Source organism: Terrapene carolina, unplaced genomic scaffold (assembly GCF_002925995.2).
Source record: "Terrapene carolina triunguis isolate 2854851 unplaced genomic scaffold, T_m_triunguis-2.0 Scaffold189, whole genome shotgun sequence".
NCBI lineage: Eukaryota > Metazoa > Chordata > Testudines > Emydidae > Terrapene > Terrapene triunguis.
In genome coordinates this window covers 905,844-925,327 of record NW_020664540.1, presented here as the reverse complement: position 1 = coordinate 925,327, position 19,484 = coordinate 905,844, and the positions used below count along the sequence as shown (strand labels likewise).

Here is a 19,484-nt window from a genome sequence, read left to right as displayed (position 1 = left end):
CCCAAAAGGTTTAGACACATAAATGAATAATAGCCATTTGCCCTGACAGTAGTAGTAGTAAAACTACAAGGGGTTTCATTCTTCATGCTGCATGGCATAAGATGATCAACATTTGGGATCAGGAAGAAAGTTTTCCTTATGGGAAAATGTTAAGCAGCTAGTTATATTAATTTATATTTCATAATTTTGCCTAGCGGTCCTAAAGAAAGGAGCCCTGCTAAGGAAAGCTTACAGTCCTAAGGGCAAAATTCTCTCTTGTCCTTGGTACCTGGTAAGTCCAAGAATGGGGAAGGAAAGCGTCTTCATGGGGCCTCTACTCACCCAACACACTGGTCAGCACACAAGGGAAAAGTAACCTGCTACTGGTTTATACTGGTAACCATAGGCATAGTCTGACTTCTGTATTTGGAGGGGCAATGCCCCCATGCTCCCCAGTCTCCGCCCATGCTAGTAACAGATTACATCCCTTTTTCTTCCCCACTTCAGAGTAAGTGGGGAGCAAGAGAGCAAATTGTGGCTTGTAATTTTCTTCCTGATCTACTCAGGCAGCACAGCTGTGCACCACCCCGCCCTTGCTTGGGGTAGAGAGTGAAGTGTAAACTAACCCTAAGTGAAGACAAGCGCAAGAGGAGGAAATGGCAAATTAACGGCAGACAGTGACCATTTGCTTTTTGCCTACTGTCAAAATATAAAAAGCGGATGACATACTATAACAAGGCTGGTTTCATAGACTTTAGCAAATTTGCTCTAAATTAATAATCATGTTTTTGGAGCAGACTTCAGGTATATATGGAAATGAAATAAGGCATTGCCTTTCAAATTGTGGTTCTTGGACTACTGAGATTCTTTGGAGCACTTTCAGCTCTCCCCAGGTCACCAGTATGTTAAAATAGTGTTGCTTTCCTTCATCTCAGCTGCTAAACTTCATTAGAGAGCAAAAAATATATTCTGTTTCAGTGTAAGAAATTGCTGCAGTTGCCATGGGAATTTTATACGGTTTTATGATCTTGAGTGGGTGGATAGGTGTCCATGAGACCATCTCTATTAAGTTACAGTCCACATTATGAAAATGTTTGAAAACCTCTATAATAAAAAAAAAAAAACCTGAAAAATTATCTTTCTTAGAAAATCAAAAATACCATTTTCTGGTAATAAAATGCAGAGGAATTAATCCATATCTTAGATTAGTATATAATGTACAACAAGATTAAAAAATACATGTATTGTCTTTAGGTTTCTCAAAGAGACGCTAACAACTTAAAAGCCTTTTGTTGTAAACAAACTAAAGTTTGTATCTGTCAGTAATAACACACCCTTGATTGACTGTGAACATTCTAAAACTCCAATTTCACTCTTTTTAACTTTTCTCTCAGCCTGGACAATGAAAATAAGTGAAGTCACTTTCACCTTTGTTCATAGTCATTTTCATTTTCAAGTTTTTAGTGTTGCAGGGTTTGGATTTCAGGCACTGCAGATGAACCATTAATTGGTTTAAAACTACTGACTGAACACTTTTATTGGTCGTGGCTTTTTATAAAAGCCTGTTTTATAAAATTTAAATATTGGGCCAGTTTTGACAGTGTCCATTTAAACTCTTTCATCATAACAATGAAAGTGTTAGTATGTGATTTTAAATTAAGATCTCTGGGGGAAATCTGGGGGGATCAGAGGTTCTGTGTTCTCTTTGTATTTGTGAACAAAGGAGGAAAATTACTTTAGAGAGTTGATGTTAATGTACAATAACTTACTCCAATAGGATCCACTTTGGAAACTGCGACGCAGTCAGAAGCTGGATATGTCAGCAAGGCTGGAACTGCAGTCTGCTCTGGATGCAGAAATACGTGCCAAACAGCTAATTCAAGAAGAGTTACGAAAGGTTAAAGATGCAAACATATCCTTTGAGAGGTAATAAATTACTGAAGCCTGCAGTCTTGTTCATCTGAACATTCTAACATGCTGAGTTACCCTTAATGTACCACTCTTAACTACCTGTTCAAATAACAAACACTTTTTAATTTACCCTTCTTTATGCCAAGAATCTTACACCCTAACAGAAAATGATGTGGTCTATTACAGGTTTCTTCCCCAACTTCATTTAAAAATTCTAAAGATTTCTTGAAGTAATTTTTAAGATAAAGCATCATGCCCAAATGAGTGGATTGATTGTAATGTGTGGGTCTTTGCCATGCAGGAGAAATGGGTTCTAGGAGTAGCATCAGAAATCCCCTTTCTTAGAGCAGTTGGAGAGATGATGGTGGTATGGGGGAGGGAAGACCATCCTACCCAGAGATTATCATCAGTTAGCTACCACCTGCAACATCACAGGGAGAGATGCAGATAACCTGAAGAACTCTCAGTCTAGCATGGTAGTGAAATTGTAATTCTCAGGAATGGTGGGCTGGGGGAAATGATCTGCCTTAAAAAGAAGGTTGGTGTTGCCAAAGCTAAGAGGAGAAAGGGGGACTACTGCCAGTAAAAACAAGAATATAAAATTATGTAGTAAATTTCTTGCCTTTCAAATATTTCATGGTTTTCATGTTGTTCTAGTAAGCTGAAGGAATCTGAAGCAAAAAATCAGGAACTGTTGGAAGAAATGGAGGGATTGAAGAAAAAGCTGGAAGAAAAATACAGAACAGATACAGGTAACTAAAGTTAGTATTAGAATTAATTTTGAGCTTATTATCTGTAGTGTTTTCTTTGAGCTAAATCAGCTAATTATTTTCTTTCAGGTCTCAAACTTCCAGACTTTCAAGATTCAATTTTTGAATATTTCAACACTTCACCTCTTGCACGCGATCTGACTTTTAGAGTGAGTTTTTACATCGTGACTACAAAAATGTGTCATGAGGATTTTGAATTAATTAGTTTATTCATGGCTAATATGCAGTAAATTAGGTTCTGACAAATGCATATGAAATATGCAAGATGAATTAAAAGTATGTAGCAAGTGCACATAGCCCCTATAATAGATGTCATGTAGCTAGGCATTAGTAGAGAAAGCAATAACTTTTTGAAATAGTTGCAAAACCCCACTTTAAGGTAATCAAAAGAACCAGGATATGAAAATGTCTGAGAACTTCTACTGGATAAATAATGCATTCACTTTTTCGGAACAGGCTTCACGTTAAAGTCAAAATTAAAGGGCAGCACATACAGCTGCTAGTTACATGGTTGCATCTGCTGACAAACTGGCTGATTTAAATGCATTGATGAGCTCCAAAGGGTGACCCATCTAGTATGTGAAATTATGTTGCCTCCAGGGTTGGGCTTCAATGTGGAGGTTAAGAGTAGATGGAACTGGAAAGAACTTCAAAGATGCGGAAGACCTAGCATGTTGGTCTAGGCCAAATAAGACTTTTTCAAGGTTTCTGTTGCACTGTAGCTCAGCTTTGTCATGACACACCCTCTGATTTTCTTTAGAAAGTTAATCATACAAATTGTGGCTTCGGTGTGTAAAGTTTGTCCATCCCCTGAGGAAACAGCTGTTAATTACTGCAGTGAATCACATTTCCTTACTTTATGAACTCTTGATCCTTGATACGTTTCTGGATATGTTTTGTATAACATTTTAAAACAGACAGTTAAGAATGAAAATCATAAGAAGTCTGATAGTGTAAAATAGAGGGGTGCAGTTATACTGGTTGGGATTAAATCCTGGTCTGCCTAGATAGATATTTGTATCTAGATAATGTTGTCATATGATTACTGTGCTTTCTATATATTTCTCACATTGTTGCTGTTGCCAAGAAGACAGGATCATGCTGTGAGATGTGCAATACATAAACCTGAATGTGTGCTATTTCCTATTATAGTATCTGTGTGCTAGTGTATTTACTATGAACACAGCAGGTCATTCTGTATACTATTCCATTTCCACCCCCCAGACATTCCTTTAAAAAAGGAATAGATGAAAAGCATATGAAATGTGCTGCTGCCAGGGTGTGAGTTCTTAGGTCGACTGACCTTGATAGTTTCTCATTTAAAGCAAATTGACATTACTTAGTCAATAAATGAGATTTTAAAGTTGAATCATTGTTTTTATAATTGAAATCAAATATATTACAAAGTGTAGGGCTTAAAAAATTAAATGCATAATAAACCAAAAGGCTACGTCATATATCCCGCCATAAATAAATAAGTGCTAAGGAAAGTTGAGTATCATTTTCTTACGAATTACAGTTAGAAGTCTGAATATTTTGATTAACAAAATTTCCATTAACTTTTTGAAGGTACCCTTATACGGCCCCCTGATCTTCCTGGTTATTTTGGTTTGTGTAAATATCAGTTTGCTGCATAAACATTCATTTAATTAGCCTACTAATAATCCCTCTGAAGTTTCTTATGGGTGATAAGTGATCATTTTTATCCCTCATATCTGTTACAACAAAGGATTCTCTTTCTTCCTCGTCTACGTCTTCTCTGCTAGCCTTTTGGGAAGAAGTAAGTTCTTGCTGATACATTTGTCTCCTTAATTTATGACCTATTTGTAAGACTGGCATCCTAAAACTAGCGGATTTTTTTTCTTCCTTAATAACTTTTTACTACAAATTAACCCACTAAATAGAAATAGTTGGTTTGTTTGTTTTTTTTAAACCTCCTTACAGGCTGACAATTTAAGATACTTTGACAATACAATCTTGGCTAAAGATGAATCTTGTTTACCATGGTAACATACTTTGTTTTACACAAGGATACAATTTCATGTTTATTTTATATTCCTCAGTCTAGCACTACCAATCAGCATATAACAAAATGTTAATACATATCTAGTGTAACTGTGAGTTATCTTCCAATCTAAAGTAGCTGAGGAGTGAGTATGACTCGTACTCAACGGCCTTTACTACTAATTACATTATATTTTATAAAGTTTAATCTGATGTTTGCTAATCATAATCTTCCCAATGTCCACAGAGTACAATAATATAATATCCTAATTCCCCACCCAGCTGTGGTAACTCTAGAATTATAGCACACTACCCCTTGTACTGGCAATTAGTAGTAGTTATTGTAAATATGTATTTAATAGAGGATGTGTGATGGTATTAGTTTCTAGTATTAGTGAAATGTGTTGTAATTATTGTTAGAATTCCAAATGGTAACAAAATTCTATCTATAAAATTCTTGAAATATTGTTTAAATACTAAAAATAAATTGGATGAAGTCACTTTAAGAAATTATGTTTGGATCAGTGGCTTCTCTGCATTGTAAAAATCCTACTGTAGTAAATATTTCATGGTTTGTTGTCCAAGAAGCCTGGCTTCCTCTCATACCAGCGTACAAGAATGTAGGAGCAACATTCAAATATGTGATTGGTGGAGTCCAAGTATGTTATGAAGGGTCTTTCTTGGATTTCAGGGAGAAAGAGGCTGATGTTTATGGCTATTATGCCACCTACCATTTGGGAATTTTTAAAATATGATACTTCCATTTCTACAGTTTTGCTATCATTTAGTGGGTCTGATTTTTTTATTTTTATTTTTTAAGAAACAGACGTTACATAGCATTTATAGACATTAGCAGTGCTCTTAATGTTGTGCTTCACAAACTATTTTTGATCTGAGTTGTTAATTGTAACCATTCTAGGATTTATTTCATGTTGATGCAAGAACACTATAGTATTAATCTAATTTGTTTGCTAACATTTTTTGCAGACAAGTTCTATTAGCGAGCAGGAAACACAAGGTCCCAAACCAGAAGTCTCACCATCCACTTCTGTTATGACTACAGAACAGCAGCAAGAAGTAAGACCTCTGGTATTTTATTATTCAGAGTAATTCACTTAGGTCTTAGACACATCTGGTTTGTTATAAATGTATATCACAGACATTACTCACCATGAAGAGGCTTACTCCATCCTTGAGTGTTTGCTTATTTGCAGACATGTGTCATTGTTATAAGCACACATGCTTTGAGAACAGTTGCAGGTGGAACCTTTCCCCAGTCTCTACGTATGTTGATGTACTCCATTTTCATACCCATTTTTGTATTGCTGCTTGTTTGTTATTATGCAGGCTTTCCTATGAGTGCTTTAAGATGTAATTCATTCACAGTAAACCAGGAATGGCAATACGTTCTAAAATTTAAACTCTTACTCATCCTCACAAATTTTTAATAACACCCCAATTGTAAAACAAATTATTGAAGCCTCATTTTGCTCAACTGCAGTTTTTTGTGATTCAGGAACCAATACGGCTTCAGAGGATGCCTGCTGTTCCCTCCCCTACCATTCAGTCCATTTCTCTAGCTGTACCAAAGGTAGGGGGACCTTGTTCACTTTATTTGTAAGAACTAAAGAAAAGAGATGCTTTATATAAATTAGCCATCCATATGTTTGGGTTTGTCCTGTCTGCTGTTAATTTGTAAGCCTATTTTTAATCCATATTCCTAAGTAATTATTATTTAAGTCTTTAGTTTTGTCAGAGATGAGAAAAATTTATTTTGGATTAGTTAGTAGATTTGGGGTTTTTATTTGTACTAGAAATACTTGTCTGCTTCTGCTGCTAACATGGGTGTGTCTTTCTTAAATTGGAAATAAAAGAATATACAACATGACTTTGAGAGAAAGTTTCGTCTTGCAGGACTTCTGACAAGTTTGTTAGTTACAAGAAAACAGTATTTTATAATTCCCTCAAGCTAATAACATAAAGATAAACATATCCTATGGCGATAGGAGTTGATGGGTCTGCCTTATCATGTAGCTTTATTTTATCCTGAATTTATCTTTCAGCCTAAAGCTCACCAACTCAATATCAAGTCCTTTTCAAGCCCTACTCAGTGCAGTCACTGCACATCTCTCATGGTGGGATTAGTTCGACAAGGCTATGCCTGCGATGGTGAGTCAGTTAAACCATTCTGAATTTTCAGTCATCTAACCTAAAAATCATTCCCGACTTATGCAAAATTCAACCTACACAAGGTGTTCTGGAACGGGGGGAGCGTCTGTCTGTATGTATGTTCGGCAGGCAATTTCAATTGAATTCATTGGTCTCCTGATTCCAAGAGTAGAAAATATGCATCACCTATTAAGATGAATTCATCTTCATAACATGATTTCATTATAGATTTTCTTTTTTGTTCTCAGTGTGTTCATTCGCATGCCATGTTTCCTGCAAGGACAGTGCGCCTCAGGTCTGTCCTATACCCCCTGAGCAAGCCAAAAGGCCTCTCGGAGTAGATGTGCAAAGAGGGATAGGAATGGCGTACAAAGGTTATGTTAGGGTAAGAATCTTTTGACCTTGGACATGAGTGATATTTTTCCAAAGTATAACTGCAAACTTAAATTGCAGATGCTGTTTGGTCTTGTATTGTAGCTGGAAACCCTAACTATGTTTAACTCCATCCCCAGATTGTGCTAAAGCCCTGGGTTGCGTACAATTTACACTAATGCCCTTAATGCTAATCCTTGAGAAACAGGTGGTTTTACTTGGCGGACTAGAAGTTGGCTGCTGAAATTGCCACAAACGTAAAAAAGAAAAACCTTCTTTGAGGGAAAAAGAATTCTTGCTATGGCAGAGAGAAATGTAGACTAAAAAAGTAAACTCTGTCACCAATTTGGCATCTGTGGAATCTCTGAAAAGACATGTCCTGGGTTTACCACTTGAAAAGTTGAAAGTATTTATTAAACCTGGACAGAGAATGGGGGAACTTCATAAAGAAATGTTCTGCTTTTCTTTGAAATTTCATGTACACTGACACTTTTCCACCAATGTTAATTATAACCAAAATTTGGTGTTCAGGTTCATTTGACTCTCATGCGAGTCTCCACGCCTTTCTAAATTTCCTCTCTTCTTATGTCTATATAACCATTTTTACATATAATGAACAATCCATTATTTACATGCAGGTTCCAAAGCCTACAGGAGTTAAGAAGGGGTGGCAGAGGGCCTATGCAGTTGTCTGTGACTGCAAACTATTTCTATATGATGTGCCTGAAGGAAAATCCACCCAGCCTGGAGTTGTTGCAAGTCAGGTGTTGGATCTCAGGTTTGTGTTGCCATGGTAGTTAGAAAACTTCCATTTATTTTTTCCTATATCAAGTGCCTCTAAGCAGTATATAAGAAGCTCTTGTAACATAAGAGCTCTGTTCTGAAATGATTTATGCCTCCTATACATGGACTTACGGTTAATTTAAGCAGTAAGAAGTGGTGTGACACTTCATTTTCTTTGAAATCACATAATGTTAGTGTGTTCTCCTAGAGTTTGATGTGTGTCTTGGGGAAACTCATCAAGATAAAGTAGGGCACAGGGGATGTGCAGGCTGTGAACAGGGAAAGAGCTATCCCAAACAAGCAAATTATAGGTAACACATAGCTAGCAATTTCAGGAACCTTGGAAAAACTGAGTACATTAAAGCAGTTCTCCAGGAAGCTTTGAGTTTGCCAATTTAGACTGTAGATTACCCCAGCACTCCTTGACTTTATTGGTTACAGACATCATGTTTTTACATCTAACTGTTTTCTTTTAAGCACAGGAGACTTTTTTCCTACAACAAGCCGGTTATTTCTCTCCATTTTTTACCCAGTAAACTAAAATAAAATTTCCCTTGGTTACGATGCAGTAAAAGTGGCACATCCTGTAATGTTAAACACCTTTATGCCTTTCTTTAGTGTAGAATCTGCTTACACAACTCCCTTGATGAACGATCCCCTCCAATAAGGCCTAGTGCCATAGAGTGACAGATACTCTGCTCTTTCCTCTCAGTAATTCTGTTTGAGAGTTGACACTGATGATCTCCTGTGCATGTGACATTCCATAGCGTTCAAGAGTAGAAATGTGAGGCACTGCAAATAACATTCACATTAGTAGATTGCCTGAGGCAGCTCAGCCAGACGTTACTCCTAGCAGTGCTTTATCCATTGGTGAAAGGTTGCCTCTTTGGGCTTATCTACACTGGAATTTTTAGTTGTGTTTTAACACAAGTTGACCAATACAGTGTAAGTTACTGTGTGGACAGGACACCAAGGTTTGTTCCTGGTTATGTTTAACTATGGTAGGAGCAAATAATGCTGTCTGCTTACATTTACAATGCAATTAAAAATCCCAGTATAGACAATCCCTTTATAGAAGGACACCATCTAAAGTACATGAGTTTGTGATTTACACTGTTCGTTTCTATGATCACAAAAAGTGGGAAACTAGCTGCTTTGAAAATCTAAATATTCCCTTATTTTAATCCAGCAAACAGACGAGATATGTTGCTTAATCCTTTGAATATAGGCTCTGCAAATGTTCTTACCTTGTTACACTCTTAGGTGTGAATTGTTTATATTTCTAATGTCGTCTTTGGCTTCAAAGAGCAACTAACTCTCTCCAAATCATTAGGGTAATAGTCCTAATCAATCACTGACATTCCAGTAGACTGCGTTGAGCATGCCTGGAGCCCATTGACTTCAATGGGCCCCCACAGATGCAGCAGGCCCTGCTGTAAAATGCAGGCTCTGGACCTAAAATTGTAAACTCTTTGGGACAAGGACTGTCTTTTCTTTTCTTTCTGTTCATACAATTCCTAGCACAACAGAGCACCAATCCTAATTGTGGCTTTTAGGTGCTACCACAATACAAAATAATAGTGATAGTTGGCACTCAGTTGAGAAGGTTTCTCTAACAAGTTGTGTTAGCCTGTTAGTGATTATATTTTTTGTTTTCTTACCAGAGATGAAGATTTTTGTGTGAGCTCTGTCCTAGCATCAGATGTAATACATGCAACCCGTAAAGACATCCCTTGTATATTCAGGGTATGACTGTTTTAATTTGCTCTTTCTTAGGAAAAAATGCATGTTTAATATTAGTGTTGTATTTTCATTGTTAATTGTCATCCATATATATGCTTACAGTTCCCAATTACCATTTAATGCACAATATGATATTTATCAGTTTGCAGAAGTATCTCAAATAACACGTTAAAAGGAGTTTCTAAAGGTGGTGGAAAGGGTTATGGCATTCTTCTTAAAGGTGAACCATGAAATGCAAAAGATTTTTGTGTGTGCTCTTTATGATCTATAAAATTGTCATGTTTAAATAGTTTCCTTTATTTTAAAAATAAGTGGTTTTGTTTTGGTTTTTGGGTTTTACATTGGAATGATCAGATCCTGGTTTTCCTCTCTTTGCTGTGGAGAATTCTGGCAACAATCTTAGGGACTTGCATGGTGACATCGCAGGGTAAAACCTGAGCTGTGGCTTGCCAGACTTCCACTTGAAGCATCCCTTCCTTGTCACTATTTCTGATTACCTAATGTAAAAACCACATAAGGAATACTTTTTAAAACCATTTAACAATCATATTTATATATTCTAGAAGATCAATAAAGGGAAGAAATAACTTTCCTTAGTTCTCAGTTCACCTTTTAATGTATTTATTTGGTCATCTAAGGACTTTGTACTGAACAGATTGTTTTAGTTTTTTATAGATCATCTTTAATTTGGAACAAGATGAACATTGTGTCTTTTAAAGACAAAAAATATTCATTGCTTTTAATCTCTTGAGTTTTGCATCTGAAAACATTAATTTCTCCAAGTATATCTCTGTGATCCTGTCCATTAAGATGGAGTCCCATATCCATGGAGCACAGGAGTAAAAGAGCAGGCAATCCCAATCACTTGTTCCCATCCCCTAAGCAAAGCTGTGAATGTTCTGTGTCGGAGAGGCAGCAGAGGCAGCTTAAGTGTGCCTGCAGCTTTTTTAATTCAGTGAGAATTTGCACCTGTATTTACTGTTTTTTCTCCTTTCTTACTTTTTTTCTTACACTTCCTTCCAACTTTTAAAATTAATTTTCTGCCCGCTCCCCTCTTCTCAGTGCAGTGAGTGGATGTTTCTGGGTCGGGGGGTGGGGGGGTGAGGAGCGATCTTTTGAATATGGCAGTCATGCTGTGCAGAGTGCTTCATGAGATCCAGACATGCAAAGCACACAGAATGGTCTTGCCTGAGTCCGTACTCTGTAACCTCTGTGCTCACATCCCTGAATGTAAGGCTCTGTCTGGCTCAGAAGGGGAAAAACTTACCACCACAGTGTCTCCCAATAAGAACACAGTAAAACTGACTAGCCACAGTGGAGAAGAGCAGAAAAGAATATGCCTCATTCCTCAGTCAGAAAGAAAGACGAGGAGGAATTTGACCTTCAAATAATTCAGAAAATAGCTTTTTTTTTTTTTTTAATTATTTCCACAATCAGTTAGTTATACTCTCTGGTTCAAGGGCAATATCCAAAAAGACTCCTTTCCCAGGCATATTAGAAAACATTTCCCTAGGAGCTAGATCTGTCCCAAATGGTGCTCAGGAAAAGATGCAGTCAAGGGAGCCAAGACCTCAGTTTTGATGTGGCAGTAGAGACCCATGAACCTCCCCTCATGCCACTTGCGGCACCCCATATCGTCTTTGGGGGCCATCTTGCCCTATGTGTCCACAATTGGGGCAAGATCACCACAGACAGTTGGGTACTGGAGATCATCCACCATGGATACTGCATAGAATTTCTCTCATTCCCGCTGCATCTGCACCCACCCCCCCCAAATCATTCCCCCCCGCCCCTCTTGGAGTTCCTTCCCATCAACGCATTCTCCAACAAGAAGCGAATGCTCTCCTCCTCAAGAGAGCCATAGAGCATGTCCCACCTCACTACACAGGACGAGGCTTCTACTCCCCATACTTCCTCATCCTGAAGAGGGGAGGAGGGCGCCACCCCATTCTCGATCTTCAGGTGTTGAACATCTTTATCAGAAAGTTCAAATTCTATATGGTGACACTGGCACTGATTATCTCATCCCTCCCCTAGGGAGCCTGGTTCGCGGCTCTCGGCATGAAGGATGCCTGCTTCCACGTGGACATTCACCCAGCCCACTGTAAATTTCTCCATTTTCCGATAGGGCACCATCACTACCAATTCCAGGTCCTCCCTTTCAGCACAGCAATGGCTCTGCAAGTGTTCACAAAGGTCTTTGCCATGGTGGCTGCCCAAATGCAGTGCCTCGGCTACTCAATATATTTCTGCCTAGACGACTGGCTCCTTGTGATGTTACAACAAGAAGTCACCCCCATCATCCTTACCCTTTGCATTCTTCTGGCATCTCTAGGTATTTGCATCAATGAGGAAAAATCGGTGTTGATACCTACACAGATGGTCCACTTTATTGGAGCACAGCTCAACTCGAGCATGGCAAGGGCCTTTCCTTCCAGCAGGCCAATTTGCAACACTGACAACCGTTATCGCAAGCGGTCTGCCATTGTCTCTCTCTTCTTGGCCATACGGCAGCCTGCACCTACGTAACACTGCATGCACATGTGCACATGCATTGCCTCCAGATGTGGCTCCTCTCTGTCTACAGACCCAACGCGGACCATATGCAGGTCAGGGTCATAGTTCCCCAGACAGCGCTGGCCTCCCACACATGGTGGACCAATCCTTCAAAGGTCATGGTCGCACCCTCCCATCTCAATGACTGCCATCACAACAGACATCTTCCTGGCAGGTTGGGGAGCTCACCTGGACCGTCACACAGCCCAGGGAATGTGGATGTCACGGGAAGCCAGGATGCACATAAACATGCTAGAACCGTGGGCAGTCCATCTCTCATATCAAGCATTCTGCTGCTCATCCAGTCTCCCCACATTAAACTGTTCTTTGACAACATTGCAGTGGTTGTGTACATCAACAAGCAGGGCAGCGCCAAGTCTCCCTCCCTCTGCTCCGAGTCCATCCACCTTTGGAACTGGTTCATGAAGCACCAAGCCACGTATCTCTCAGGCACCCAGAATTCCCTGGCCAACACCCTGAGCCGGACTCTCTACCTCAGTCACAAGTGGGAGCTGTGGTACCTCTTTGACAAATGGGGCAACCCTCAGTCGGAACTTTTTGCCACTCGTGAGAGTCAAAAACTGCCCCTTTATTGTTGCAGGGGAACAATAGGGGAGAACTTGCAAGGCGACATGCGCCTCCTCCCCCGACAGGGGACCTCCGCTATGCCTTTTTCCTCCATTCCTCTCCTACCACAAGTGCTATGCAAGATCTGCTGAGACTGGGTCACTGTGGTACTCATAGCCCTGTTCTGCCCCCGTCGGTTCTGGCTCACGGACCTCCTCAGACTCTCCACACACATACTATTCTGCCTCCAAGCACCCTGGATCTCCACACACGAGATCAGGGCCAGATCCGGCATCCCAGTCCTGCCCCTCTTTATGTCACGGCCTGGTAAGTGGATGGAGCTCGAGGGTAACGGCATGCTCCACCCCGGTACATCACATCCTTAACCAGAGCAGGAGAGCATCCACCAGGGCCTACTATCGAGCTAACTGAAGATGCTTCATGTTATGGGCTCACCACAATCACCACCCACTTTGTGCAACATATATACCAATCATCCTTGACTACCTTCTTGCTCTCAAAATGTCAGGTCTTGCCCTCAGCTCTCTACCAGTCCACAGGCTGTGCTCAGTGCCTTTCTCACCTCCTCCTCCCACTGTATTCCACAAGGACAAAGCGTCATTACGACTACACCCTAAATTCCTCCCAAAGGTAGTGTCGTAGTTCCACCTAAATTAGTGCATCCATTTACCACTTTTCCACCCCAAACCACATGCTTCCCACATGGACAGAGTCCTGCACTTCCTCAATGCCCACCATGCACTGGCATTCTACCTCAACAGGACTCGCTTATTTCACACATTAGTGAAGTTATTTGTGACCATCGCCAAACAATCCAAGGGCCAAGCCCTCTCCTCCCAATGAATCTCCAGATGGGTCTCTGGGTGCCATCTGCAAATGCTACACATAATCCAACTTACCCCACCTGATAATCACAGCGCACTCTATGCAAGCACAAGCAGCCACATCGGCCTGCCTCACAAACATCTCGTGGCAAGACATCTGTCATGCAACAACCTGGTGTTCTGTCCACACGTTCACAACCCACTACACCATCGCACAAGAGGTGGCTACAGACGCAGCTGTGGGCCAAGCCGTACTGCGCATCCTCACACCCACCTCCACACTGGCCATTGCTCGCAAATCACCCACATGTGGAATACATATAGGGACCATCACTCGAAGAAGGAAAGGAGGTTACTTACAAGTAACTGGAGGTTATTTGAGATGTATGTTTCCTATTTGTATTATACTACCCACCTCCATCCCCTCTGCTGTGCACTGGACTGCACAATGGTAAGAGGGAGACTGGAGAGGCATCAACCCAAACTGCTTTCTATACCCTCAGCTGTGAGCACAAGGGGATGCACTGCATGCCTGCGGGTCAATGGATACTGCTAAGAAACACTTCCGGACTCAGGCGCGTGGCGTGCACGCGCACCCACATGTGGAATACAAATAGGGACTGCATATCTCTAAGAACCTCCAGTTACTGGTAAATACCCTCTTTTTCTGCCATGTCTGTGGCATCCATTGTAGTGGCTGAAAGACAACTTATGATCCTGACAAGCAGATGCCCTAGCAAAGCGATGAGTAGCATCTTTGCAATTGCAGGGTGGCGGATTTTTTGGGAAAACTTTGGATAACTAGTGGCTGAAACTTCTCAAAAGGAAAACTAGGCTCTAACCCAGGTTCTAATGTGGGCATGATTTCGGAACCCCACAAGTTTGAGTCTGTGTGGTCATTTCTGCCAACAATACAGAGGACCTGGCCACGGCTCCTCAGGGTGTCTACACTGCAGTAAAACACCAATAGCTGGCCCACGTTAGCTGACCTGGGCTCACAGGGCTCAAGCTGCTGGGCTATAAAATTGCAGTATAGATGTCCAGGCTGGAGACTGGGCTCCCATAACTTTTCATCCAGAAATGAGTTTTATTCCTTCAGTCCAGGTAAATATATTGTAAATACTGTATACCAGTAAGCAACAAAATTGTGGAAGTTCAGTACAGTTCATAGCAATTTAAATGCATCTTTCTCAACGTACAAAAAGGTTTCATTTTTCAATAGAAATCAATAGAGAATTAAAGGTTTGTGTTTCAGGAAGAATTATTGTATGCTACTGTGATTCCAGTACAGGAGAGACCAACTTCCATTACTAGCATGCCTTAAAATAGATCATTTGGGGAATAGAATGTAGATTTTTTTTTTTTTGGTTCATATCTATGGCTCAAAATTCATTAACTAAATCTGTGAAAGCCCTGAATATTATCACTGTAGACTGCGTTGTTTGAAAAAGTAGGTACGGTGGTGCTCTGTGTAGCATGTAAGAGGCATACTATGTTATATACCATTTACATTCGTCTTGAAGCTGATACTTATAGAACTCTTATAAGTAAAGTTCTGTTTTTGTACAGTATCGGGGTGGCCAAACTTACTGACCCTCCAAGCCATGTACGACAATCTTCAGAAGTTCGAGAGATGGGGTGCGCCTGCCAGGGCTCGGGGCTTCAGCCTCTGCAGGCGTGAGGCGGGGTCACATTCCCCATCCCTCCCCCCGATTTTTCCCAGGGTTTGCTGGCGCCACTCGGTCACATGGTGTGGTCGGGCCCCCTCACTCATTGGCAGCTGCTGGAGCCAGTGAGCTGCTTGTGGGGAGAGGCAGCGGCAAACAGCTGAGAGCTGCAGGGAGAGCCACTGCTTTTGCTGCTGCTTCTCCCCACAGAGCTAAAGCAGCAACCCCTCCCTGCAACTCCCAGCTGTTTGCCACTGCCTCTCCCTGCGTGTGGAACTAACAACTGGGAGCTGCAGGTAGAGGCCGGTGAGAGTAAGAGGAGGGACATGCCCGGGAGGGTGACTCAAGCTGTTGTGGGGAACCTTTAGATTGTGCCTCACTCACTCACTCAGCAGGCACCAATCATCTCTGGCAGAAGCACCTAGCACACCACCACCCTGCCCGAAGCTCCCATCCCCAGTCTGGTAGGCAGAGAATGGGGTGGGGAGGAAGGTTCTGTGAGCCAAACTTTAACTGTAAAAGAGCCACAAAAAAAGTCTGGCTACCCCTGCTATATATAGAGAATGTGTTTGTTGCATAGGTGTTAATTTTGTTTTCTCTGTCTGTTAAGGTGACAGCTTCTCTCTTAGGCTTCCCTTCAAAGACCTGTTCACTACTGATCCTGACAGAAAATGAGAATGAAAAGAGAAAATGGGTTGGAATCCTGGAAGGGTTGCAATCTATCCTGCACAAAAACAGACTTAAAAACCAAGTTGTACATATTCCACAAGAAGCCTATGACAGTACACTGCCTCTTATTAAAACAAGTTTAGCTGCTGCTATTGTAGGTATGTCCACTCTAACCTTACATTTAACTGTGTGCACTGCTATAACTTCATGGTGAACTACAATTTTGAACGTGCTGACACCTTAAATTCATTCCTCAGCTGAATCTCTTCCCATAGAAGTTTGATGGCATGAAACATTTTTTAAAATGCTAATCTTAATTTTCCCTTCAAAATACTAACTCTGTTTGCAGTAAGAAGTACTTGCATAATTTTGATTTCACTGGGGGGAAAAAAAAGTGTGGTTAAAGAAAAACCCTATACCATTTGGTTGTACTTATTGTTTTGCTTATTTTCTTGAGCAAAATAGTTAACACATCGTGTTCTTTATCTAAAATAAAGCATAAACTTACATCACATAAAACTATTTTAAAATTATTTTCTGCAAGGCTATTTCAGCTATTGGTTTTTGAACATTTTCCAATGTCTTTCAAAGAGAACAAGTGTAGTTTTAAAGTTATCATTATACATACTTGGATTCATATCTCTGTTTTTTCCTTTCCCTCTTGTTTAGATCGAGATAGAATAGCAATTGGTTCAGAAGAAGGACTGTATGTGGTAGAGGTGACCCGTGATGGTAAGTTAGATCTCCGTGTTTGCAGTAATTGCATAATGAATAATGGTCTCCATAAATTTTTGTGCTGTTTTAATATAGATTACATAATAGCCCTTCATGTATAGTTTATACCAGCACGCAGTTAACTGACAAAAGATGGAAATTTGAATGTGAGGTATAAACACTAATTGGGTCATTACCGTTATACTTAGCTGGCTGCCTAAAATTAAGGGGCCAACTCACTGGGCATAGTAGGTGACACAAACCTCACCTGAAGTTCCAGGATTCAGAGCGCACAGCACTAGTGTTTGTGCAATGAATAGCCAGGCACTCATTGAAGAAAAATTCATGGTTTATTTAGAATGAGTTGAGAGAGAAAACTGGTAACTTCAATAAGTTAACCTGGAGGCTGATTTGTTCCAACCTGCACCGTCATAACTTACACTGGAATATAACAGGATGTTGCTGTTTATATTTTTGCTAGCATGTTGAATACTGCTGTTAGGTTTGCGAGGCTTTCTATTATTCATGCCTTTTGCATTTTCTTCCTTTTTTTTTTCTGCCTCACAATAAAAGAAATTTGATTGCTGCTGCTATTGACTTAACATTTTAGTCTATGATGGTGGCTGGCAGTCAAAGAGAGTGTTGAATCTGTAGGTGCTGGACCTCCCCTTGCTACTATTCTTATCAGCCTCTCCTTCCTTGCACTGAGGTTCCCCTACAGCTTCCTACTCAGAGCCCCTCTCTGCCACTCCTCCTGCTTCTCATTCTAAGGGCTGTCCTCCACTTTCCTCTTACACTGGTAGCAGCGAGTGGATTTGGCCAAGGCTGTTTCTGACCTTTCCTGGAGCACTGGTTGCCAGGGCCAGCAGCACGCGTACACAGTAGGCTCCAGGCAACACAGTGAAAAGAGGACTGCTACTTAGCCCTTCAGTGAGATCCTGTGCAGCCCTACTCCAGACAGAGTTGGGGTTTAGCCCTTAATTACCAGCCATCACAGCTAATGTATTAAGGAAGTGGAGGTGTTTCTCCCTGCAGCCTGATTTTCCAGAGACCGACCAAAAAAGAAAAAAGAGGGGGGGTGGGAAGTGTACCTTAGTCCAGCAGGGAGGGCAGGTGAACTGAGAGGGTTACTAATGGAAATGAACATGGTGACGTCTCAGTGGTAACTAATCCTGATATCTGCCCCTTTTCCATCAAACTGCAAAGCACAAATAGTTCTGTGGTAAGGCTGTGAGATAAAATCATAGCAGTGTTATATTTACCTCGTTATGCTGTGAAGTATTGCAAGTGATGTCTATTCTCAGAACAGATTAGTTAATACATTGAATTATATGTGTTAGACAAAATATCCTTCTGGGGAGGGATACATGCTAAAAGTTAAAAGCAACAAAGAGTCCTGTGGCACCTTATAGACTAACAGATGTATTGGAGCATAAGCTTTCGTGGGTGAATACCCACTTCATCAGATGCTACTGCCACTTGCATTTTTCCATCTTCCACAACACCCTAAGTAATTTTTTAGGTCCTTTTGTTTTCTCTGGCATTATAAGCAACTCGTACAAGACTGATACTTTCCTGCCAGAAGGGTAGGTGATAATTACATCTGGCTTTTGTGGCCCAGTAAGATCTTACAGCAGAGGTGAGCAAAGTACAGCCCGCGGGCCACATCTGGCCCGCGGGACTGTCCTGCCCAGCGCCTGAGCTCCTGGCCGAGGAGCCTAGCCCCCGGCCCCTCCCCTGCAGCCTCAGCTCACTGCGCCGCTGGGTGGGGGACAGGGGAGAGAGGTTCACCTGCAGCCCCAGGGGAGCAGGCGGGCGGTGCCGGCGGCAGGAGCGCCGCGAGCACGGGCCCGGAGGACTCAGGAGGAACACCGGGCGGCCACGCAGCCGGCCAGAGAGAAGCGGCACTTTAAAGGGGAAACCACCGCTTCTCTCTGGCTGCGCAGCTGCCCCTGCTCCTTCTGAGTCCTCCGCCCATGTTCGCAGGGCCGCATTCCGAAAGGGACTGGGGGGGTTGGATAGGGGATGGGGTCCCAGGGGGGCGGTTAGGGGCAGGGGGTCCCAGGAGGGAGTGGTCAGGGGACGAGGGGGGGGGGGGGGGGTGGGGGGGGGGGGGAGTTCGGGGAGGGGCAGTCGGGGGGTGGATAGGGGGCAGGGGCCAGGCTGTTTGGGGAGAGACAGCCTTCCCTACCCAGCCCTCCATACCATTTCGGAACCCCGATGTGGCCCTCAGGCCAAAAAGTTTGCCCACCCCGTCTTACAGCCTTAACTATATGATAGGTCTGTTTCTATCTAATCTCACCATAGTAGCTAACCACCCCTTCAAAGCCAGTTGGCTAAAAGCTATGGAGAAATTAAGTGGTGTTGGAGACCATGATATGCAGTTATGCAGATTTAAAAGATACAGGGGCAACTTTACTCAGGCACACCCAGTCTTTACATTTTTCAAAACTATTAGTGTCCTGAAACTCCCTGAGGGACAGGTCTTTAATTACCTCTTTTTATAGTACTTTAATTACAGTGTCAAGAAATAGGTCACCAATGTTAATATCATACAGTAAGTGAAGTTCTTAAATCCCTCTGGCAATCCAAAATCTAATTTCCTCTTCCTAATGCAACTTAATCTGTAAATTATTTAATACTCAGTTTGCAGTATTGCAAGAATTATGCTTTGACAGAAAATATAGCAATAAATATAAAATGTAAAGTACATTATTTCTTGATTCATTATTTTT

The 19,484-nt window shown here is 41.4% G+C and overlaps 1 protein-coding gene across 2 annotated transcripts in view; it reads left to right on the top strand.

The window, feature by feature from the left end:
* CDC42BPB (CDC42 binding protein kinase beta) overlaps nucleotides 1-19,484 on the top strand; it is a 117,693-nt gene that overhangs the window by 87,152 nt on the left and 11,057 nt on the right. For both annotated transcript variants that reach the window (XM_024203518.2, XM_024203517.2), the window contains exons 19-29: nucleotides 1,757-1,905; nucleotides 2,548-2,642; nucleotides 2,730-2,809; nucleotides 5,652-5,741; nucleotides 6,181-6,255; nucleotides 6,728-6,833; nucleotides 7,082-7,218; nucleotides 7,844-7,983; nucleotides 9,653-9,734; nucleotides 15,977-16,193; nucleotides 16,705-16,767. In XM_024203518.2, the coding sequence (XP_024059286.1) occupies nucleotides 1,757-1,905; nucleotides 2,548-2,642; nucleotides 2,730-2,809; nucleotides 5,652-5,741; nucleotides 6,181-6,255; nucleotides 6,728-6,833; nucleotides 7,082-7,218; nucleotides 7,844-7,983; nucleotides 9,653-9,734; nucleotides 15,977-16,193; nucleotides 16,705-16,767 (1,234 nt within the window). The remainder of the gene's footprint in view (nucleotides 1-1,756; nucleotides 1,906-2,547; nucleotides 2,643-2,729; nucleotides 2,810-5,651; nucleotides 5,742-6,180; nucleotides 6,256-6,727; nucleotides 6,834-7,081; nucleotides 7,219-7,843; nucleotides 7,984-9,652; nucleotides 9,735-15,976; nucleotides 16,194-16,704; nucleotides 16,768-19,484) is intronic.